This window comes from Nerophis ophidion, linkage group LG22 (assembly GCF_033978795.1).
Source record: "Nerophis ophidion isolate RoL-2023_Sa linkage group LG22, RoL_Noph_v1.0, whole genome shotgun sequence".
NCBI lineage: Eukaryota > Metazoa > Chordata > Actinopteri > Syngnathiformes > Syngnathidae > Nerophis > Nerophis ophidion.
The window spans coordinates 35,271,874-35,296,895 of record NC_084632.1 but is presented as its reverse complement, the minus strand read 5'-3'; the positions used below and the strand labels follow the sequence as shown (position 1 = coordinate 35,296,895).

Below are 25,022 nucleotides of genomic sequence, written 5' to 3'. Positions count from 1 at the left end.
ATTGACTGCAAAGACAAGATGCTAAATGCTCATTTTTAATTTGATGCCTGCAACATGTTTCAAAAAAGCTGGCACAAGTGACAATTCCTCAACTGAGAAAGTTGAGGAATTTTCATCAAACACTTATTTGGAACATCCCACAGGTGAACAGGCTGATTGGGAGCAGGTGGGTGCCATGATTGGGTATAAAAGCAGCTTCCATGAAATGCTCAGTCATTCACAAACAAGGATGGGGCGAGGGTCACCACTTTGTGAACAAATGTGTGAGCGAATTGTCGAACAGTTTAAGAACAACGTGTCTCAACAAGCTATCGCAAGGAATTTAGCGATGTCGCCATCTACGGTCTGTAATATCATAAAAAGGTTTGGAGAATCTGGAGACATCACTGCACGTAAGCGGTTAAGCCTGTGACCTTGGATCCCTCGGGCGGTACTGCATCAAAAACTGACATCAGTGTGTAAAGGATATCACCCCATAGGCTCAGGAACACTTCAGAAAACCACTGTCAGTAACTACAGTTTGTAAGTGACAGTTAAAACTCTACTATGCAAAGCGAAATCCATTTATCAACAGCACCCAGTAATGCTGCCGACTTCGCTGGGCCCGAGCTCATCCAAGATGGACTGATACAAACAGGAAAAGTGTTATTTAGTCAGACAATTCTACATTTCAAATGTTTTTTAGAAACTGTGGATGTCGTGTCCTCTGGACTAAAGAGGAAAAGAACCATCCAGATTGTTATAGGGGGAAAGATCCAAAGCCAGCATCTGTGATGGTATGGGGGTGTATTACTGCCCAAGGCATTGGTAACTTACACATCTGTGAAGGCACCATTAATGCTGAATGGTCCATACAGGTTTTGGAGCAACATATGTTGCCATCAAAGCAACGTTATCATGGACGCCCCTGATTATTTCAGCAAGACAATGCCAAGCCATGTGTTGCAACAGCGTCGCTTCGTAATAAAAGAGTGCGGGTACTAGACTGACCTGCCTGTACTTCAGACCTGTCTCCTATTGAAAATGTGTGGCACATTATAAAGTGTGAAATACGACAAGGGAGATCCCGGACTGTTGAACAACTTAAGCTGTACATCAAGCAAGATTGTGAAATAATTCCACCCGAAAAGCTTATAAATTTGGTCTCCTCTGTTCCCAAACGTTTACTGGTAGATAGGTAGGTAGGTAGGTCTTTAATGTCATTGCAAAGTACAACGGAACTTTCAAGATTAGACAAACCAACAGTGTACATGGTTACAGGGGGCCCAGTCTGGAGTGGGAAAAAAAACTCCATTACAAAGCACATATCCATAATACAACATACAATTTGAGACTTGCAACAGAGGGGAGGGAGTGGGGGTTGTGGTCGCAGGCTGCTGCTATTCAGACGCTGCGAAGCCATCCATCACCCCCAAGGGATTCGCTTCAAGTGTAATATTGTACTTGTGGAGGTCTTGCTCCTCAGGGTTCCTGGACCACCAATGACGGACATGACAGCCTCGGTCATATTTGCAAACAATGATTTATTTTGCGGCTTCACGGTGGCAGAGGGGTTAGTGCGTCTGCCTCCCAATACAAAGGTCCTGCAGTCCTGGGTTCAAATCCAGGCTCGGGATCTTTCTGTGTGGAGTTTGCATGTCCTCCCCGTGAATGCGTGGGTTCCCTCCGGGTACTCCGGCTTCCTCCCACCTCCAAAGACATGCACCTGGGGATAGGTTGATTGGCAACACTAAATTGGCCCTAGTGTGTGAATGTGAGTGCGAATGTTGTCTATCTGTGTTGGCCCTGCGATGAGATGGCGACTTGTCCAGGGTGTACCCCGCCTTCCGCCCGATTGTAGCTGAGATAGGCGCCAGCGCCCCCCGCGACCCCAAAAGGGAATAAGCGGTAGAAAATGGATGGATGGATTTATTTTGCAATTAATGTTCTTTCAAGCTTTTCAGCAAATGTCTGTCGTGTCAGTCAATCTCGCAAGTGAGCACACGAATGGTTTTTCTTCCCTCTCTGTTTTTACTCTCGCTCGTGTTCTCCACCCTCAATTACCATCAACTCCCTTCTCGTTCCCGACTGCTGCCTTTAACAGAGCGACAGGTGATCAGACAAACACTCTCAGCTGTGTCATCTACGCACCTGTCGCTAATCTCGAACCCGGTCCTGCCACACCTTGCTTTGCTGCAGGTCAGTTTGCTAATATGCCTAAGAGAGAAGTGGAGAACGTTACAGTGACTACATTGCACTTAACTAGTCTGATTTCTCAAATAATTTGCCTCAAAATAAACATTTTACAACCCATGGAAACACCTTAGTTCGATTGTGTTTGGCTTTTGAAATTTTGGACTAACACACTTAGATTATGATACGTATCTCTCGAGTGGGGTGAGTTGGGCGCCACATTTGGAGACATCGGAGGTGGTCTTGGTTACAGAACAACCTATTTTTAACTGCAGTTAAATTGATTGGTTCAGTACTGCATCTGAACCCATGTGTTGTCTATACCGACCCGTTTATTTTCCTAGCTCCAACTTTTTGTCCCCCCCCCCCCGAAGCTTCTGGTTTTTCAACAATTAAACATGCAAAAATTTGCCTAAAAAAACACCATTTAAAGATGTTAAAGTGTTTAAAGAATTGAACAATTATCAACGGAGTTTACATAAATACATACCACATTCATCCAAATGAACCACTATGTATGTTAATCCATCAATCAATCTTCAACCGCTAATCCGCAATCGGGTCGCGAGGACAACAGCTCCAGCAGAGACCCCCAGACTTCCATCTCCAAAGCAACATTAGCATCTTCCTCCTGGGGGATCCCAAAGCTTTCCCAGGTCAGAGAGGACATGTAATCCCCCTATCTGGTCCTTGGCCTGTCGCGGGGTCTCCTTCCAGTAGGACGTGCAACGAGGACCTTCCTCGGGAGAGGCTCGTGAGGCATCTGCACGAGATGCCCAAACCACCTAAGCTGGCTCCTTTCCGAGCGAAGGAGCAGCGGCTCTACTCAGAGTCTCTCTGGTGACTGAACTTCTCACCCTATCTCTAAGAGAAATGCCAGCCACCCTTCTGAGGAAACTCATTTCGGCCGCTTGTATCCGCAATCTTATTCTTTGGTCATGACCCACACTTCATGACCACAGGTGAGAGTAGGAATGTAGATAGCTCGGTAGACCGAGAGCTTTCCCTTCTGGCTCAGCTCTCGTTTCGTCACAACAGTACGGCAGAGAGACTACAATACTGTCCAAGCTGCGCCGATTCTCCGGCTGATTTCCTTCTCCATCTTTCCCTTACTCTTGAACAAGACCCCAAGATACTTAAACTCCTCCACCCGGGACAAAGTCTCGTTCTCAACCTGGACTGTACAAACTATCGGTTTCCTGCTGAGAACCATGGCCTCAGATTTGGAGATGCTGATCCTCATTCCAGCTGCTGCGAACCGATCCAGTGAGAGCTGGAGATCACGAACCGAAGGGGCCATCAGGACCACATCATCTCCAAAATCGATTAAGTACTATCTATCCATCTATCTATCTATCTATCTATCTATCTATCTATCTATCTATCTATCTATCTATCTATCTATCTATCTATCTATCTATCTATCTATCTATCTATCTATCTATCTATCTATCTATCCATCCATCTATCTAAAAAGCAATGACTTAACCTTTATCCCCCCGAGATGTATACCCTCTCCGCCATGGTCACGCCCGCCTAGAAATATAAAACTCTGTATGTGTTAGTCACTATGGTATTTAGTCACTACAGTAATTACAACTTGTGTTTGCAACCACAGGAACCACATGGGTTAGCCTACTCCATACAGTCACTTCACAGCCACGTATGGGTCATCTAGTGGTTTACGTTATTTAGCCATCACTGGCAATTTTCTGAGCAGCTTTCATTTTCCTTTTTGTTTCTGATTTAGTGGATTTTGCCTTGGATTTTATAGCCAGTTTCAGTCTCTTCGACTCCCTCTCCACTTCTAACTGCTCCAAATGCAAAAATCAAAAAGAATACAAACAATGTTAGCTAACTGTAATTACATTTTTGAATGCAAGCTTAGGTTTCAAAGATTTTACTGCAGTTCATGAAGTACAAGGGAGTAGGCAAAAACATAGTCAAAGGCAAAAATAGTTCAGCAACAAACAAAGACTACAGCTAAATGCTACAAACGAACAGAACCGTGTAGTCAGGCTAAAGTCTTTCAAAGTCAAACAATACTGCCTGAGGCAGCCTGGCTGAAAATGATATGTTTATAGATGTTTTGTAATGAGTCACAGGTGAGTGTGGAATGGCAGACTCTGATTGGCTGTGAGGCAATGAGCAGTTGAGTGTAGTTAATAGATTGGAGATGAGGAACTCTGGAGTGAGGGAGTGGACGTGGTCCTGACACTAACTTATTTTATCCGAATAGCCATTTGGGATTTATATAATGAAATAACAAATATCTTGCAGTCATGTTGTTTACGGCGCTCAATCTAAGCCATAGTTTTTTTAATACAAAACCCAAAACCAGTGAAGTGGGCACATTGTACAAATCGTAAATAAAAACAAAATACAATGATTTGCAGATCCTTTTCAACGTATATTTAATTGAATAGACTGCAAATAATAATTAACTTAGAATTTGATGGCAGCAACACATTGCAAAAAAGTTGGCAGGGAGGCATTTTTCTACCACTTTGTTACATGGCCTTTCCTTTTAACAACACTCAGTAAACGTTTGGGAACTGAGGAGACCAATTTTTGAAGCTTTTCAGGTGGAATTATTTCCCATTCTTGCATGATGTGCAGTTTAAGTTGTTCAACAGTCCAGGAACTCCTTTGTCGTGTTTTACGCTTTATAATGCGCCTCACATTTTCAAAGGGGGGCCAACAGGCAGGCCAGTCTAGTACCTGCACTCTTTCACTACAAAGCCACTCTGTTGTAATACGTGCAGAATGTGGCTTGGCATTGTCTTGCTGAAATAAGCAGGGGCGTCCATGAAAAAGACGTTGCTTGGATGGCAACAAACTTTGCGCCAAAACTTGTATGTACCTTTCAGCATTAATGGTGCTTTCACAGATGTGTAAGTTGCCCATCCCTTGGGCACTAATACAACCCCATACCATCACAGATGCTGGCTTTTGAACTTTGCGCCTAGAACAATCCAGATGGTTTTTTTCCTCTTTGGTTCGGACAAAACAACGTCCACAGTTTCCAAAAAAAATTAGAAATGTGCACTCGTCAAACTACAGAACACTTTTCCACTTTGCATCAGTCCATCTTAGAGGAGCTTGCGCCCAATGAAGCTGGCGGCGTTTCTGGATGTTGTTGATAAAGGGCTTTGGCTTTGCATATAAGAGTGTTAACTTGTACTTACAGATGTAGCAAAAAAACTGTAGTTGGTGACAGTGGTTTTCTGAAGTGTTCCTGAGCTCATGTGGTGATATCCTTTACACCAGGGGTAGGGAACCTATGGCTCTCGAGCCAGATGTGGTTCTTTGGATGACTGCATCTGGGTCTCAGATACATCTTAGCTGACATTGCTTAACACGGTAAGTAAAGTGAATAATTCCGCTGGTAATTACAGTATTAAAAATAAGGTTCAAAGTATAAAACATTCCAATGCCTTTTAATCCATTCATCCATTTTCTACCGCACCTGTTTAAGAATTGCATTAATGGTAAGAAGTACTTTATGTTTCATTGAAAATAATAAGATACTTATTATACTTGGTATTGCTTGAAAATGCACACTTTTAGTTGTATTCTGTGTTAAAAAATATAATATGGCTCTCACTGGCTCTCTCAGCCAAAACGGTTCCTGACCCCTGCTTTACACACTGATGTCCATTTTTGATGCAGTACTGCCTAAGGGATCGAAGCTCCTGAGCAGTACGTGCAGAGATTTCTCCAGATTCTCTGAACGTTTTGATGATATTACGGACCGTAGATGGTGAAATCCCTAAATTCCTTGCAATAGCTCATTGAGAAATGTTGTTCTTAAACTGTTCGACAATTTGCCCAAGCATTTGTTCACAAAGTTTGTGAATGACTGCGCATTTAATGGAAGCTGCTTTTATACCCAATCACAGCACCCACCTGTTCCCAATTAGCCTGTTTACCTGTGGGATGTTCCAAATAAGTGTTTGATGAGCATTCCTCAACTTCCTCAGTCTTTTTTGCCACTTGTGCCCGCTTTTTTGAAACATAATGCAGGCATTAAATTCCAAGTGAGCTAATATTTGCAAAAAATAACAGTTTACCAGTGCGGACGTTAAATATCTTGTCTCTGCGGTGTATTTAATTGAATATAAGTTGAAAAGGATTTGCAAATCATTGTATTCTGTTTTTATTTACGATTTACACAAGTGCCAACTTCACTGGTTTTGGGTTTTGTAAACCAACCAATCATGGATTTTCTTCACAATCATCATTGATGTTTCTCGTATATCTTGTTTCCTGCCCTTGGAGTTGCTTCGCTACGGAGCTTCGATTTTTAGGTTAATCTTTTTTTAATGGAAAACCGTAGTTTTTACCACTGGATTATCAAAAAAACCCACTCATTAAGGGAGAACAATAGTTGTTGGCAAAGAGACGGATCAAGATTTTAACACACATTGTAGGTTGGAAAAAACTAAGAAAAACGTAAAATATTTGTTTATGTTTTTACGGACATAAAAACAACCGATTTTTTTTTACCTATATACGGAAAAATGACATGCCTGCAGGGAGTAATCACTGAAGGCCTCCACTCATCTTTGATTTGGAAAGCCCTTTCCATTATCATGTTCATTCAACCTGTCAGCGAACCTTGCTTTTCCTTCCTTTTTTTGGCCAGGAATAACCGTTTCTGGCTCTTTTTGTCCCGATTTGTGTGTGTGTGTGTGTGTGTGTGTGTGTGTGTGTGTGTGTGTGTGTGTGTGTGTGTGTGTGTGTGTGTGTGTGTGTGTGTTACGAGAAGGATGAGTCTCCCCCTCAAAAGCCCTGTCTCTTTTTCTCTGTCCTTTCAAAGTCAGAGTGATGTGAGCAAACATATTCACCAACAAAATTTGCTTTATAGTAACGTTATAAAACATTTTTGGAGGCCCAGACAGCTACACAGCTGCCTACATGTTTTGTTCCCTGCCCAAAGTTGTAATTGGCTCTTTGTTCCATCTCACTAGGGCATGCTGGCTGTTTGTATGATGGGGTATAACATAATATTCAGTTGTTTGACAACCAATTCCGTGGCTAGAAATATAATTTCTACAACTATATAGGGGTGTAACGGTACACAAAAATTTCTGTTCGGTACGTACCTCGGGTTAGAGGTCACGGTTCGGTTCATTTTTGTTACAGTAAGAAAACAACAAAATATACATTTTTTGGTTCTTTATTTACCAAATTTGTAAACAATGGCTTTAGCCTTTTAAGATTGGGTACACTATAATAATTCTGCCCACGTTCATCAACATTAAACTGCCTCAAATTGTTGCTCAGATTAAATAAAATGACAATACTTTTCTTCTACATATAAAAAGTGCAACATTAAACAGTTTCAAGTCAACTCATCATGCTTGATTTATTACAGCATTCGGGAAGCCTGTAGTTGGCTTTTATTATGTAAATGTTATATTTTTATCATACATGATAGCAGGGACCCTGCCATTCAAAGCTTTTCTGTCCGTAAAACACACACATACAGCAAAATGAGCTACGTTACGCCAAAAGCTAATTAGCCTTCACCTCAAGCCAGATCTCCGAGCGAGCTGAGCTACAGTTTAACTTTCTAGAAGGTCAACGGGCTCATAGTTATGTTAGTAGTAGTTGACTGGGAGGTGTTTATTATCATTTGGGGAGATTACGCTGCCTTATGCTCACCTGCTAAATACCTATCTGCTCTACGCTGAAGCATTGACTACATGCGCTCTGAATACGCACTGCTGATTGGCTGTTACTGCTCAGAATACGCACTGCTGATTTGCTGTTACCGATATATATGTCACCAATCAGATGGTTGTGTGGGTGGGACAATGCTGGGTGCAGAGACAGAGGCCGAAGAAGCAAAGCAGCTTGTTAAGACTTTAGCTTAGAAACTCGTTTGGTAAACCCCCATACTGAACCGAAACCCCCGTACCGAAACGGTTCAATAAAAATACACGTACCGTTACACCCCTACAACTACAGTTTTATATGTTGTTATTTATATTTTGATGTTCTGTTTGCATATAGCTTTTATACAGCAGATTTCCCCTGGCTACAGAAGTCACTTCCAGATGTGCCGTTTAGTGGGCGGTCTTATTTACATGGCTCACCTTCGGCAGAGTCTCCTCTCTGTCATCTTTGTTGTAGCGGTGTAGCGTGCAAGGACGGGGGTGGAAGAAGTGTCAAAAGAGGGCTATATAAGTAAACATTGATTGATTGATGATTGTAAAGATGGAACTAAATGTTTTAATGATTTTAATTCAATCAATAACGGAGCAGCATCTCCTCATCCGGACCCGGGACTATTAGAAGTGTGGAAATTGATGATCTGTGTACCACACGCACACACACACACACACACACACACACACACACGCACGCACACGCACACACACACACGCACACACACACACACACACACACAGCAGGCCGAAACAGGAGGAGGACAGAGTGTAGCTACACAGAACATCTGAGGGTCAAATGTGCGAGAAAATGAGAGCAGACAGTGATGACAAACAATGTTGCAACCTTGTGTGGGAACCGCTGGAGCAGAACACAGTAGAAGAATCCCTGTGGGATGCGGAAACGGGCAGAGAAATTGTTCCTGCAACGTTCATATTGTTGTTACTCAGCCAATGTTTGTGGGTCTGATGGAGCCGTTGCATTTTGTGGCTTTTAATGCCTCAAAATCAAACGCTTGTATGTTAAAGTACTGAACAGATGTTCTTTGGGATAAGGTAAACATCTGTTCAGTATTTTAACCTAAAAGGGTTTGATTGTGAGGCATTAAAAGCCAGAAAATACTGAACAGCTGTTTACCTTAACTTAACTTAACTTATCCCAATAAAATGAAATACAAAAAAAAAACAGTTAATTGAACGGTTTAAAAGAAGAGAAAACAGGAAAAAAATTAAAATACAATTTTGAAACTTTTCCGACTCTTCAAAATTCAAAATTCTACTAAAAAAAAGAAGAGGAAAACTAGCTAATTTGAATCTTTTTGAAAAAATAAAAAAATTATTCATGGATCATCTTTAGTAATTTTTTCTGATTAAGGTTAATTTTAGAATTTTGATGACATGTTTTAATTTGCATCCAATTTGCATTTTGTTAGAATATATAACAAATCGGACCAAGCTGTATTTCTAACAAAGACAAATCTTTTTTTTTTTTAGATTTTCTAGAACAAAATTTTTTAAAGAAAATCTAAAGACTTTGAAATAAGATTTAAATTTGATCCAAAATTTTTTCGAGATTTGCCAGAATATTTTATTTTTATTTTTATCATAATAAGTTTGAAAAAAGATTTCACAAATATTCTTCGTCGAAGAAACTGAAGCTGAAATGAAGAATTAAATTAAAATGTATTTATTATTCTTTACAACAAAAAACATAAATTGTCAGGAAAGAAGAGGAAGGAATTTAAAAGGTAAAAAGGTATATGTGTTTAAAAAATCCTAAAATCATTTTTAAGGTTGTATTTTTCTCTAAAATTGTCTTTCTGAAAGTTATAAGAAGCAAAGTAAAAAAATAAATGAATTTATTTAAACAAGTGAAGACCAAGTCTTAAAAATGTTTCTTGTATTTTCAAATTCGATTTGAGTTATGTCTTTCTTAGAATTAAAAATGTCGAGCAAAGCGAGACCAGCTTGCTAGTAAATAAAAAAAAAAAAAAAAAATAGAGGCAGCTCACTGGTAAGTGCTGCTATTTGAGCTATTTTTAGAACAGGCCAGCGGGCGACTCATCTGGCACCGCGTTGGTGGCCCCAGTTTTAAAGTCATCTCCAACAATTGCGCCGACGACTTTTTACTGTCAACTGAGTCTCGTTTTTTTTTTAAGATTTCTTTTGGTGGTGTGCCTCCGCATTTTTTTTACTCAAAAAATGTGGCCTGGCTCAAAATAGGTTGAAAAAAAACCTGCTTTAATCACCGCTAAAACTTTGAATACAAAGTTTTAGACACGCCCCGACTGTGTTCAAGCAATCCCAGTCGACAGCACAGCCTGCCCCTCTTAAGATCCTGCGACTATTTTAGTTCCCTACCAGAAACTGAAATAAAACGGTATTTGTCCTGTTAGTTTTTGGTGGAAACGCATTTACCAGAGTAAATAGGAAAGTTCCTGCGGTGAAACAAGGCCTAATATTTTGACAAGGTAGACAACCACATGGAAAAGTAAGTAAGTTTACTATGCTTTCATTACATCCTTGTGTTTTAATAGTTTTATTTTATGTCCATCATGTTCTGTGTAGTGTGAGTAACTCACATCCATTTAGGTATCATTTAGCTAGGAATTCCTATTCACATTAAAACTCGACTTATGGCCCAGGAATGGAACTTGTTTGAAACCTAAGGACCACATGTGCCAGTAACCTCTCCTATGTCAACAAAAATTAGGCAACTAACATTATTTTATATTAATGGCCTCTGTCCATCAGTACGTGTCCTTACACTAAATTAGTTTGGCTATAAATAAGCATCCTACAACCCATGGAAACACCTTAAACCGATCGTGTTCGGTCTTTGAAAAATTGGACTAACACACCTGGATTAATTGATTGAAAACCATCCATCCATCCATCTTCTTCCGCTTACCCAAGGTCAGGTCCCGGGGGCAGCAGCCTAAGCAGGGAAGCCCAGACTTCCCTCTCCCCTGCCACTCTGTCCAGCTCTTCCCGGGGGATGCTGAGGCGTTCCCCGGTCAGCTGGGAAACATAGTCTTCCCAACGTGTCCTTGGTCTTCCCCGTGGCCTCCTACCGGTTGGACGTGCCCTAAACACCTCTCTAAGGAGGCGTTTGGGTGGCATCCTGACCAGATGCCCGAACCACCTCATCTGGCTCCTCTCCATGTGGAGGAGCAGCGGCTTTACGTTGAGCTCCTCCCGGATGGCAGAGCTTCTCACCCTATCTCTAAGGGAGAGCCCCACAACCCGGCGGAGGAAACTCATTTCGGTTGCTTGTACCCGTAATCTTGTCCTTTCTGTCACAACCCAAAGCTCATGACCATAGGTGAGGATGGGAACGTAGATCAACGGGTAAATTGAGAGCTTTGCCTTCCGGCTCAGCTCCTTCTTCACCACAACGGATCGAGACAGCGTCCGCATTACTGAAGACGCCGAACCAATCCGCCTGTCGATCTCGCGATCCACTCTTCCCTCACTCGTGAACAAGACTCCTAAGTACTTGAGCTCCTCCCCTTGGGGCAGGGTCTCCACCCCAACCCGGAGATGGCACTCCACCCTTTTCCGGGCAAGAACGATGGACTCGGACTTGGCCGATTGAAACCCAGATCTCGCAAATGGGTGTCCAGAAAAGACCCTTTAAATCACAGAATCTATAGAATCACTTCTCTGGTCAACAAAAGCACCATGAAAATTCTAGCGGGAACTCTCATTGAACCCTTTTTCAACTTCCCATGCACATCCTGGTACCCCAGCACCTCCAAAACCCTCAAATCTAGACTCCAAACATCCCAGAACAAGCTAGTCAGTTTACTTTTAGACCTCCACCCCAGATCACACCTCACTCCCACCCACTTCGCCAAAGTGGGCTGGCTCAGGGTGGAGGACAGAGTAAAACAACTTGCACTGAGCCTAGTCTATAAAATCTGCTACACCTCCCTGATACCGAAGTACATGTCAAACTACTTCCACAACGTAAATGACCACCATAACCACAACGCCAGGGGGAGCTCCACAAACCACATTAAACCCAGATTCCGATCTAACAAAGGTCTTAACTCATTCTCCTTCTATGCCACATCAATGTGGAATGCACTCCCAACAGGTATAAAAGTAAGTGCATCTCTATCCTCCTTCAAAACCTCACTAAAAGAACACCTCCAGGCAACTTCAACCCTAGACTAACACCCTCCTCCATTCACATCCCACCTCCCCGGATTCTAAATAATCAAATGTAAATAATCAAATGTATATACTTGTTCTTATGCTTTCTGATCTGTTTATGTCCACTACTTGCTGTACATATCCTACTAAGTAAGACCTACACTGTTTCAATGTCCATTTCTCTGTTGATGCAATTGTTGATGACTGAAGTACTGATATCAACCAAAGCTTCTCAACCCACCCCCCGGATTGTAAATAATCAAATGTACATACTTGTTCTTATGCTTTCTGATTTCTTTATGTCCACTACTTGCTGTACATATCCTACTAAGTAAGACCTACACTGTTTCAATGTCCACATTTCTCTGTTGATGCAATTGTTGATGACTGAAGTACTGATATCAACCAAAGCTTCTCAACCCACCCCCCGGATTGTAAATAATGTAAATAATTCAATGTACATACTTTGATGATTAACTTGTGTGATGACTGTATTATGCTGATAGTATATATTTGTACCATGAATTGATTAACGTGGACCCCGACTTAAACAAGTTGAAAAACGTATTCGGGTGTCACCATTTAGTGGTCAATTGTACGGAATATTTTCTGTACTGTGCAATCTACTAATAAAAGTTTCAATCAATCAATCAATCACACATGCGGCATTCTCAATGCCTTGATGTAACCTAGAAACTGATATCATTCAATAAAAAAATAGCAACAATTGTAATGAAGAGAAGATTGTTTACAAATTGAAAGAATCGAACATTTTGAAGTGCATTGATGGGAGAGAAAAAGAAGGTAGCTTTTTTTTCAACTCATTGCAGGCACCAAATTCCAAATGAGTTAATATTTGCCATAAAAAAAAAAGTTTTCTAGTTCGAACATAAAGTATCTTGTCTTTGCAGTCCATTTAATTGAATATAGGTTGAAAATGATTTGCAAACCATTGTATTCTGTTTTCATTAACGATTTACACAACGTGCCAAGATGTGATGAGGTGGTGACTTGTCCAGGGTGTAGCCCACCTTCCGCCCGAATGCAGCTGCGATAGGCTCCAGCGACCCCCCCCCCCCCCCCCCCAGATCAACTGGTCTAAAAGGGGGGTCTAATTAAAGGTTGGAGTATACAAATTAGTTTTAAGCTGGGACTTAAATTATCACTTCTTTAGTTTTACGAGTGGTGTTCTTTAAAGTTCCATTTCACATTTGCTCTTTTTCAAAATGTTGGGCCAATTCAATTGGTGGTCCGGGAGTTCAGGTAAAAAAAAGTAAATAAAAAAACTTGTGAGAGACTCACATTTTTGCAGAAAGTCCTTAAAAACAGCGTATGATTGCTGTAACGATGTGAAAATAAATAGACCAAAATAAAATGTTGAAGGTAGACTGCAAAAACTGAAATCCAAGTAAGACTAAATATGTCAAATAAGGGTGATATTTGCTTATTTTCTATTTGATAAAATATTTCTTCTCACTAAGCATATTTTATGTTAGAGTGTTTTACTTTTTTTAAGGGTGTTGGTCCTAAATTATCTCAGATGCTGAGATTTTATGACCTATATTGGGTAAAACATGCTTGAAACTAGAATATCAAGTGTTGCCAAGCGGTGTCATCAACACTCACTAATATAAAAGTACTTTTTTTTAAAGTAATATTTCTTATTTCAAGCATAAACAAAAAAAATCATGACTTTGACACCATTGTGTCTTATATTAAAACATTGCTGTTTTATTTTCAATGAAACAATAGAAAATACATACTCATAAAGTAGTACAGTTGTTATTAGTGAGAATATACAAACCCTGTTTCCATATGAGTTGGGAAATTGTGTTAGATATAACACAATGGACAACGTGCCAACTTCACTGGTTTTGGGGTTATTACGGTAGATCAATTTTCATTCCCCCTGTGTGTTCCCGCTTTTGTAAAGCCACTGGTAAATTATGTTTTCGGACTATAAGGCGCACTTAAAATTCTTTCATTTTCTCAAAAATCAGTGCGCCTTTTAACCCGGTGCGGATAATGTATGGCATACTCCTGGTTGTGCTTACCAACTTCGAAGCAATTTTATTTGGTACATTGTGTAATGATAAGTGGGACCAGTAGATGGTAGTCACACATAAGAGATACGTGTAGACCAGGGGTCACTAACCTTTTTAAAACCAAGGGCTACTTCTTGGGTACTGATTAATGCGAAGGGCTACCAGTTTGATACACACTTAAATAAATTGCCAAAAATAGCCAATTTGCTCATATATATATATATATATATATATATATATATATATATATATATATATATATATATATAATAAAATGGGTATTTTATTGGTTTCGAAAAGAATATTGTATGACTTTTTAAAATACTGCTGTGTACACGGACGTAGGGAGGAGTACAGAGCGCCAAATAACCTTAAAGGCACTGCCTTTGCGTGCCGGCCCAATCACATAATGTCTACAGCTTTTCACACACACAAGTGAATGCAAGGCACACTTGGTCAACAGCCATACAGGTCACACTGAGGGTGGCCGTATAAACAACTTTAACACTTGCAAATATGCGCCACGCAGTGAAACCACACCAAATAAAAAGGAAAAAAAATCACATTTGGGAGAACATCCGCACCGTAACACAACATAAACACAACACAAGAAATACCCAGAACTCTTCCGGGGCGCTACAATATACACGCCCTGCCACCCCCCCCCCCCAAACCCTGTCCACCTCAACCTCCTCATGCTCTCTCAGGGAGAGCATATCCCGAATTCCAAGCTGCTGCTTTGAGGCGTGTTAAAAAAAAATTATGCACTCTGTGACTTCAATAATAAAAATATGGCAGTGCCATGTTGGCATTTTTTTTCCATAACTTGAGTTGATTTATTTTGGAAAACCTTCTTACATTATTTAATGCATCCAGCGGGGCATCTCAACAAAATTAGGCATAATAATGTGTTAATTCCACCATGATATATATCTGTATCGGTTGATATCGGTATCGGTAATTAAGGGTTGGACAATATAAGGTATCGGCAAAAAATCTATTATTGGAGATCTCTAAAATGTATATCCAGTCCAATAGTGCAGCGTCCACCATTTACAATCATATTGGGAAGACCAATGAGAGCTTCATGGAATGGGTTTCCATGGCCGAGCAGCTGTGTCTAAGCCATACATCACCAAGTCCAATACAAAGCGTCGGATGCAGTGGTGTAAAGCACGTGACTTCTGGACTCTAGAGCAGTGGAGACTTGTTCTCTGATGAATCACGCATTTCCATCGGGCAATCTAATGGACAAGTCTGGGTTTGGAGGTTGCCAGGAGAACGGTACATTTCAGACTGCATTATGTGAAATTTGGTGGAGGAGGAATTATGGTGTGTGGTTGGTTTTTCATGAGTTGGGCTTGGCCACTTAGATCCAGTTAAAAGAATTTTGAATGCACCAGGATACCAAAACATTTTGGACAATGTTGTGGGGACAGCTTGGAGCGGGCCCCTTCCTCTTCCGACATGACTGTGCACCAGTGCACAACGCAAGGTCCATAAAGACCTGGATGACAGAGTATGGTGTGGATGAACTTGACTGGCCTGCACAGAGTCCTGACCTGAACCTAATAGAACACCTTTGGGATGAATTAAAATGGAGATCTTTTTGGAAGAATGGTCTAAAATTCCTATAAACACTCTCCGCAACCTTGTGGACAGCCTTCCCAGAAGAGTTGAAGCTGTAATAGCTGCAAAAGGTTGACCGACATTATATTTAACCCTTTGGGTTAGGAATGGGATGTCTCTTCAAGATCATCCAGTATGTGAGTCAAGGCAGCTGGCCAAATACTTTAGTGTATGTATAATACATGTTTTCGATGTGTTCATGTGCACACTTGCACAAACCCTTGTGCTTTTTCTGGTTTTAATCATATACAGAAGATTATGAGTGTCTGCCAGTGTCCCAGAATAGCATCACTGGTTTCCCTGCAACGCTTCAAATGGCCTCGACAAATATTTTAGTAACACCATGTTTACCTTTTCACTCGTCTTCCCTCAATGTGTCTCATTCCTTGCCCTCTATGTCAAAAAATAAACAAGACATTTGCATGCTGCCATTGTGATAGCACAACTCTTGGGTCTCACGAATCAAGCAATCGACATCAGTTCCCCATCACGATTATTTTATTTTCACTCATTCCCTTCTGGATTTAAGGAAACAATTTGGAGAATACACTTCCCTGTTCCAGCGGGATTCTTTCCCAGTTTACAAAGCAAGGTCAATAAAGGTATGGCCGGATGAAAAGCTGAGGGCCCGGGACCTTAGCAGTATCACACCACCGTTGGACTTAACGTATTAATTTAAAACCTCTTCTCACTCCTGCGCTTACTAAAGGCATGCGGTAAAAGTAAGCAGGCGCTAATTATTTTAAAACCTCTTCTCACTCCGGCACTTACCAAAGGTATGCAGTAAAAAATTGAGTGTGATGTAAGCTTGGACCTTAAATCCTACTGAATAGCTCTTAATCTTCTTCCCTTTATGCGATTTCAAATTACCGGTATTGAAATCAGCCTCATACATTTTGAAAATATCGACAGGGGAAGTGTCACTCGTGATGTCACGAGTTTGACCAGGCGGTAATACTAAGCATGCGCTAATTATTTTGGGAAGCGAGTTTGACCCGGCAGTAATTCAAGGCAGGCGCATACTATATGCCCTGCGGCAATTCAAGGAAATACGGTAATTAGAATTAGAGATGTCCGATAATTTCGGACTGCCGATATTATCAACCGATTAATGCTTTAAAATGTCCCACATTTCCAGGATGGACCGCTCGTCGGGACCCAGGATGGACCGCTCGCCTGTATCGGTTGGGGACATCTCTACGCTGCTGATCCGCTTGAGATGGTTTCCTGTGGACGGGACTCTCGCTGCTGTCTTGGATCCGCTTGAACTGAACTCTCGCGGCTGTGTTGGAGCCACTATGGATTGAACTTTCACAGTATCATGTTGGACCCGCTCGACATCCATTGCTTTCGGTTCCCTAGAGGGGGGGGGGGGTTGCCCACATCTGAGGTCCTCTCCAAGGTTTCTCATAGTCAGCATTGTCACTGGCGTCCCACTGGATGTGAATTCTCTCTGCCCACTGGGTGTGAGTTTTCCTTGCCCTTTTGTGGGTTCTTCCGAGGATGTTGTAGTCGTAATGATTTGTGCAGTCCTTTGAGACATTTGTGATTTGGGGCTATATAAATAAACATTGATTGATTGATTGATCAGGGCAAGGAAAAACTCAACCCAGTGGGATGACAATGAGAAACTTTGGAGAGGACCGCAGATGTCTCTAGCGAGACCGGCGCAATGGATGTTGAGTGGGTCTAGCATTATATTGTTAAAGTCCAGTCCTTGGTGGATCTAACATAATAGTGAGAGTCCAGTCCATAGTGGGGCCAGCAGGAGACCAGGTCAGCAGCGCAGAGATGTCCCCAACCGATGCACAGGCAAGCGGTTCACCCCGGGTCCGGACTCTGGACACTTCATCCCTGGCCACCGGACCTGTGCCCACCCCCTTCCACAAGGGAGAGAGGGGGGCAGAGCGGAAAATAAAAGAAACGGCAGATCAACTGGTCTAAAAGGGGGGTCTAATTAAAGGTTGGAGTATACAAATTAGTTTTAAGCTGGGACTTAAATTATCACTTCATTAGTTTTACGAGTGGTGTTCTTTAAAGTTCCATTTCACATTCGCTCTTTTTCAAATGCTGGGCCAATTCAATTGGTGGTCCAGGAGTTCAGGTAAAAAAAAGTAAATAAAAAAACTTGTGAGAGACTCACATTTTTGCAGAAAGTCCTTAAAAACAGCGTATGATTGCTGTAACGATGTGAAAATAAATAGACCAAAATAAAATGTTGAAGGTAGACTGCAAAAACTGAAATCTAAGTAAGATTAAATACGTCAAATAAGGGTGATATTTGCTTATTTTTTATCTGATAAAATACTTATTCTCACTAAGCAGATTTTATGTTAGAGTGTTTTACTTGTTTTAAAGGTTTTGGTCCTAATGGGATCTCAGTAAGATATTACAGCTTGTTGCTGAGATTTGATGACCTATATTGAGTAAAACATGCTTGAAACTAGAATATCAACTGTTGCAAAGCTGTGTCATCAACACTCACGAGTATAAAAGTACTTTTTTTTTAAGTAATATTTGTTATTTCAAGAATGAACAAAAAAAATAATGACTTTGACACAATTGTGTCTCATATTAAGTAAGAAAACAACCAAATAATAAATTTTTGGGTTATTTATTTACCAAATTTGAAAAATCTTCCACCAAAAATATTTTTCTTAGTGGAATATTTGATGTGAAGTAATGTGAACCTTGGATAAGTCAATAATTCATAATAACATGGGGGAGGAGTGGATCGTGAGATCGACAGGCGGATCGGTGCGGCGTCTTCAGTAATGCGGACGTTGTATCGATACGTTGTGGTGAAGAAGGAGCTGAGCCGGAAGGCAAAGCTCTAAATTTACCGGTCGATCTACGTTCCCATCCTCACCAATGGTCATAAGCTTTGGGTCATGACCGAAAGGATAAGATCAAGGGTACAAGCGGCCGAAATGAGTTTACTCCAACGGGTGGCGGGGGTCTCCCTTAGAGATAGGGTGAGAAACTCTGTCATCCGGGAGGAACTCAACGCAAAGCCGCTGCTCCTCCACATCGAGAGGAGCCAGATGAGGTGGTTCGGGCATCTGGTCAGGATGCCACCCGAACGCCTCCCTAGGGAGGTGTTTAGGGCACGTCCAGCTGGTAGGAGGCCACGGGGAAGACCCAGGACACGTTGGGAAGACTATGTCTCCCGGCTGGCCTGGAACCGCCTCGGGATCCCCCGGGAAGAGCTAGACGAAGTGGCTGGGGAGAGGGAAGTCTGGGCTTCCCTGCTTAGGCTGCTGCCCCTGCGACCCGACCTCGGATAAGCGGAAGATGATTGATGGATGGATGGAATAATGTTGGTCTTACTTAATAATGCAGACATTTCGTTGTATTCAGTGTTAAAAAATATTATACGGCTCTCACGGAAATACGTTTTAAAATATTTGGTTTAAATGGCTCTCTCAGCTAAAAAGGTTCCCGACCCCTGCACTAGGGCCAATTTAGTGTTGCCAATCAACCTATCCCCAGGTGCATTTCTTTGGAAGTGGGAGGAAGCCGGAGTACCCGGAACAATTTAAGTGAATATCACTGGTCCAGACTAAACATGGAAACCATGTCTTGCCTTTGAAGTTTGTGTGGTAGTAGTAGGTTAAATAGTTACACATTCTGCCTTTCCACCTTTACTTTGGATGAATCTTAGTTATTTGTATTGTTCATGTTAACTAAAAGCAAGCACTGACGTGTCAGTTAATGATATACTAAGATTGGGCTGTTTCCACATCTCTCCGCAGTGCCGTCCATCCAAAGGCAGAAGGCGGGGATACTGCTGGTGTGCGGACAAATACGGACAGCCCCTGCCTGGCTATGACGTCAGGGATCGCGATGACAAACATTGCCACCACCGTGAGAGCCAATGAGCGGACAGAATGGCCGAGAAAGGAACGGGAGAAAGAAAGGCAGGGAAGGGTTGAAGCACTGCCTTTCCAACTGGCTCGGCAGCTACCTGTTCTGTACTGATTCTCTCTAGTTCTAAAGGAATGAACAAGCTATAAGCTATGAACACTTGGACAAGTGAGAAGTATCTCATCTGCACTATTTTGTCAGGGGGGGGAAAGGGAGAGAAACAAGAGGGATATTTCCACTCACTTTAAAATGACATATTTATGACTGTGACCCCAAAATTGCAGCGCCATCATATCCATGTGTGTCTGGGAATGTGTCCACTTGAATCTGTCCGAGCTAGTCTTAAAGTGTGAGTGCTTGCATTACTTGTGACTGCACAGCAGCATGTCTGTGCTAGAGGGGTGTAGGGAGTGTGTTTTTCCAAAACACGCTAGAGTACAAACCCCAAAACCAGTGAAGTTGGCACGTGCAAAGCCAAAGCCGTTCATCAACAACACCCGGAAACACTGCCGGCTTCGCTGAGCCCGAGCTCGTCTAAGATGGACTGATGCGAAGTGGAAAAGTGTTCTGTGGGGCGGCATAGCTCGGCCGTGCCAGCAACTTGAGGGTTGCAGGTTCGATTCCCGCTTGTGCCATCCTAGTCATTGCCGTTGTGTCCTTGGGCAAGACACCTTACCCACCTGCTCCCAGTGCCACCCACACTGGTTTAAATGTAACTTAGATATTGGGTGTCACTATGTAAAGCGCTTTGAGTCACTTGAGAAAAGCGCTATATAAATATAATTCACAATTCACGTCACTTGACGAGTCCACATTTCAAAATGTGTTTGGAAACTATGGACGTCGTGTTCTCCGTACCAAAGAGGAAAAGAACCATCCGGACTGTTATAGGCGCAAAGTTCAGAAGCCAGCATCTGTGATGGGATGGGGGTGTATTAGTGCCCAAGGTATGGACATCATTAATGCTGAAAGGTACATACAGGTTTTGGAGAAACATATGTTGCCTTCCAAGCAACGTTATCATGGACGCCCCTGCTTATTTCAGCAAGACGATGCCAAGCCACGTATTAAAACAGCATAGTCAAAGAGTGCAGGTACTAGACTGGCCTGACCAGTCTCCCATTGAAAATGTGTGGCACATTATGAAGCCTAAAATACGACAAAGGAGACCCCGGACTGTTGAACAACTTAAGCTGCACATCAAGCAAGAATGGAAAAAAATTCCACCTGAAAAGCTTCAAAAATTGGTCTCCTCAGTTCCCAAACGTTTCCTGAGCGTTGTTAAAAGGACAGGCTATGTAACAGTGGTAACAATGCCCCTTGTGCCAACTTTTTTGCAATGTGTCCCTGCCATTAAATTCAACGTTAATGTTTGTTTGCACACAAAAAAACGTTTCTCAGTTCGAACATTAAATATATGGTTTTTGCAGTCTATTTAATTGATTGCAGGTTGAAAAGGATTTGCAAATCATTGTATTCTGTTTTACTTACGAATCAATCAAACAACGTGCCGACTTCACTTGTTTTGGGTTTTGTACATCGCCGAGCCAAAAGCTCCGTCCCCAGGCCTTGTACCATTCATCCGTCCATCCATCAGTCTTCTTCCGCTTAGCCGAGGTCGGGTCACGGGGGCAGTAACCTAAGCAGAGAAGCCCAGGCTTCCCTCTCCCCAGCCACTTCGTCCAGCTCCTCCCGGGGGCTCCCCAGGCGTTCCCGGGCCAGCCGGGAGACATAGTCTTTCCAAAGTGTCCTGGGTCTTCCCCGTGGCCTCCTACCGGTCGGACGTGCCCGAAACACCTCCCTAGGGAGGCGTTCAGATGGCATCCTGACCAGATGCCCGAACCACCTCATCTGGCTCCTCTTGATGTGGAGGAGCAGCGGCCTTATTTTGAGCTCCTCCCGAAAGACAGACCTTCTCACCCTGTTTTTAAGGGAAAGCCCTACCATCCGGCAGAGGAAACTCATTTCGGCCGCTTGTACCCCTGATCTTATCCTTTCGGTCATTACCCAAAGCTCATGACCATAGGTGAGGATGGGAACGTAGATCGACCGGTAAATTGAGAGCTTTGCCTTCCGGCTCAGCTCCTTCTTCACCACAACGGATCGGTACAACGTCCGCATTACTGAAGACGCCGCACCGATCCGCCTGTCGATCTGACGATCCACTCTTCCCTCACTCGTGAACAAGACTCCGAGGTACTTGGACTCTTCCACTTGGGGCAAGATCTCCTCCCCAACCCGGAAATGGCACTCCACCCTCTTACGGGCGATAACCATGGACTCGGTCTTGGAGGTGATGATTCTCATACCAGTCGCTTAACACTCGGCTGCGAACCGATCCAGTGAGAGCTGAAGATCCTGGCCAGATGAAGCCATCAGGACCACATCATCTGCAAAAAGCAGAGACCTAATCCTGCAGCCACCGAACCGGATCCCCTCAACACCTTGACTGCGCTTAGAAATTCTGTCCATAAAAGTTATGAACAGAATCGGTAACAAAGGGCAGCCTTGGTAGAGTCCAATCCTCACTGGAAACGGGTCCGACTTACTGCCGGCAATGCGGACCAATGCTGTACTATTCAACTGGCTCAGGTCCCATTTTGATATGGCAGGACCGGGATTTTGTCTTCGTACTAAATACATTGGCCAAGTAAAGGTTGCTGCAGTGACTTAAAGCAAATCCTTGACATACCCTCCCTTCTTACTCCCACCAGAGTACATTTTTTGGTATCCAATACATCACCCGCACGTTTACATGCACTTTCGAGGCACAGAGCAGGTGTAAAAACATCTATTGTGCTGCTTACCAGGAGCTTAAAGGCCTACAGAAATGAGATTTTCTTATTTAAACGGGGATAGCAGGTCCATTCTATGTGTCATACTTGATCATTTTGCGATATTGCCATATTTTTGCTGAAAGGATTTAGTAGAGAACATGCACGATAAAGTTCGCAACTTTTGGTCGCTAATAAAAAAGCCTTGCCTTTATCGGAAGTAGCAGACGATGTGCGCGTGACGTCACAGGTTGTAGGGCTCCTCACATCCTCACATTGTTTATAATGTGAGCCTTCAGCAGCAAGAGCTATTCGGACAGAGAAAGCGACAATTTCCCCATTAATTTGAGCTAGGATGAAAGATTCGTGGATAAGGAAAGTTGGAGTGAAGCACAAAAAAAAAAAGGCAATGGCTCCAGGCGGCGGCAGTGTGAGCGTTTCAGATGTAATTAGACAGATTTACTAGGATATTTCTGGAAGATCCCTTATCTGCTTATTGTTTTAATAGTGTTTTAATGAGATTGTAAAGAGATACCTGAAAGTCGGATGTCTGCGGTGAACGCCAGCGTCTCTCAGAGAAGCCAAGATAACAGCTGCCTTTTTGAGCTGCAGGAGGAAGTCCCATAATCCACTGAAGTCTCCGGTAAGAGCCGACTTAATATCACAATTTTCCCATCCAAGAACTTGCTGGTTGACGTAGAGAAACATGTTCTTTTGACCGCTCTGTGTTAAAGCTTCACAACAAACAAAGAAACACCGGCTGTGTTTCGGTGCTAAAGGCAGCTGCAATCCACCAACAGCATTATTCTTTATAGCCTCCATTATTAATTGAATAAATTGCAAAATATTCAGCAACACAGATGTCCAAATTCCTGTGTAATTATGCGATGAAATGAGACGACTTTTAACCGTGTATGGTGCTGGGCTAATATGTCCCCTCCAACCCGAGACGTCACACGACGTGTTCAATTAAGAAACGCCGCAGGAAATTTGAAATTGCAATTTAGTAAACTAAAAAGGCCGTATTGGCATGTGTTGCAATGTTAATATTTCATCATTGATATATAAACTATCAGACTGCGTGGTCGGTAGTAGTGGGTTTCAGTAGGCCTTTAAATATTTGTGTTTTACTATACTAATTCTAATTGACATATATAATGATTGGAAGAGAAACAAAACAATGAACATAGAGAAGGCACATGCAACTTGCACCTGTTTTGCTTTAGAAAAAGCTTGTTTATTTTTCTTCTCCAGTTTTGTAATGCACAGTTAACAATGAGCGTGTGGACGTGTTGTAGGTATCAGATAAAGTTCAAGGCGATACAGTTTTTCCCCTAGGTTGACAGCTTTGTGGTGTTGGGCACTGTGCAGAGTGACACAAGCACAAGCCGTCGAAGCCCATCACGACTTCACAAACCTTTGTACTGGAGATGTCCGATAAAATCGGACTTCCGATATTATCGGCCGATAAATGCTTTAAAATGTCGGAAATTATCGGTATCGGTTTCAAAAAGTAAAATGTATGCTTTTAAAAATGCCGCTGTGTACACGGACGTAGGGAGAAGTACAGAGCACCAATAAACCTTAAAGGGGAACATTATCACAATTTTAAAAGGGTTAAAACCAATAAAAATCAGTTCCCAGTGGCTTATTTAATTTTTGGAAGTTTTTTTCAAAATTTTACCCGTCCCGGAATATCCCTAAAAAAAGCTTTAAAGTGCCTTTTTTTCGCTATCTCGAAGCCACTGTTCATTTTCCAATACAAACAAACAATGGCGGATACCACAGCAAGATATAGCGACATTAGCTCGGATTCAGACCCGGATTTCAGCGGCTTAAGCGATTCAACAGATTACGCATGTATTGAAATGGATGGTTGGAGTATGGAGGCAGATAGCGAAAACGAAATTGAAGAAGAAACTGAAGCTATTGAGCGAATAGCTATTGACGCTATTCGGCCATGTCTGCGTTAGCATCGCCGGTAAAATGTGCAGACCAACGATCGGAAGTTTTGCATCTTGTGACACTGGATCAATTTATCCGTCGATTGGTAAGTGTTTGTTTGGCATGAAATGTGGGTGGAAGGAAAAGCTGGATGTAAATATAGTTTCAAATGTACATACAGCTAGCCTAAATAGCATGTTAGCATCGATTAGCTGGCAGTCATGGCGCGACCAAATATGTCTGATTAGCACAAAAGTTAATAACATCAACAAAATTCACCTTTGTGATTTAGTTGACTTTATCGTTGGAAATGCATCTGCAGGTCATCCATACATCTCTGTGCCATGTCTGTCTTAGCAACGCCGGTAAAATGTGCAGAAACTCCGGCACATTCAATGGGGGTCTGGCGGCAGATTTCTTTGACTTTATTGTTGGAAATGCATCTGCTTTGAGTGTCGCAGGATATCCACACAATCTTACCATCTCTGTAGTAGCGTAGCTTTCGTCGGTAAAGTGTGCGGAACAAACGACTGACCATTTCGTCGGCTTTCCCCACACCACCCCCCACAGTTTTATCTTTTGCCTTGTAATATACAGTACCTGCTTCATTCTCCTACACCTCATTCATAGTTCTCGTGGCAAGCCAACATTCTTCATTTCCCTAGCCAGCTTCCTAAATAAATTTCTCCAATCGATGCACTTCAAAATGTTCCGTTTTTTTATTTAGGACGCAAATAAACATTCTCCTATTGTTG

General features: G+C 42.2%; 1 protein-coding gene across 1 annotated transcript in view; it reads left to right on the top strand.

The window, feature by feature from the left end:
* LOC133540819 (insulin-like growth factor-binding protein 3) overlaps positions 1–25,022 on the top strand; it is an 80,477-nt gene extending 55,455 nt beyond the window's left edge. Inside the window, exon 4 of the mRNA XM_061883770.1 lies at positions 19,438–25,022. Within this exon, the coding sequence (XP_061739754.1) occupies positions 19,438–19,563 (126 nt within the window). The 3' untranslated portion in view covers positions 19,564–25,022. The remainder of the gene's footprint in view (positions 1–19,437) is intronic.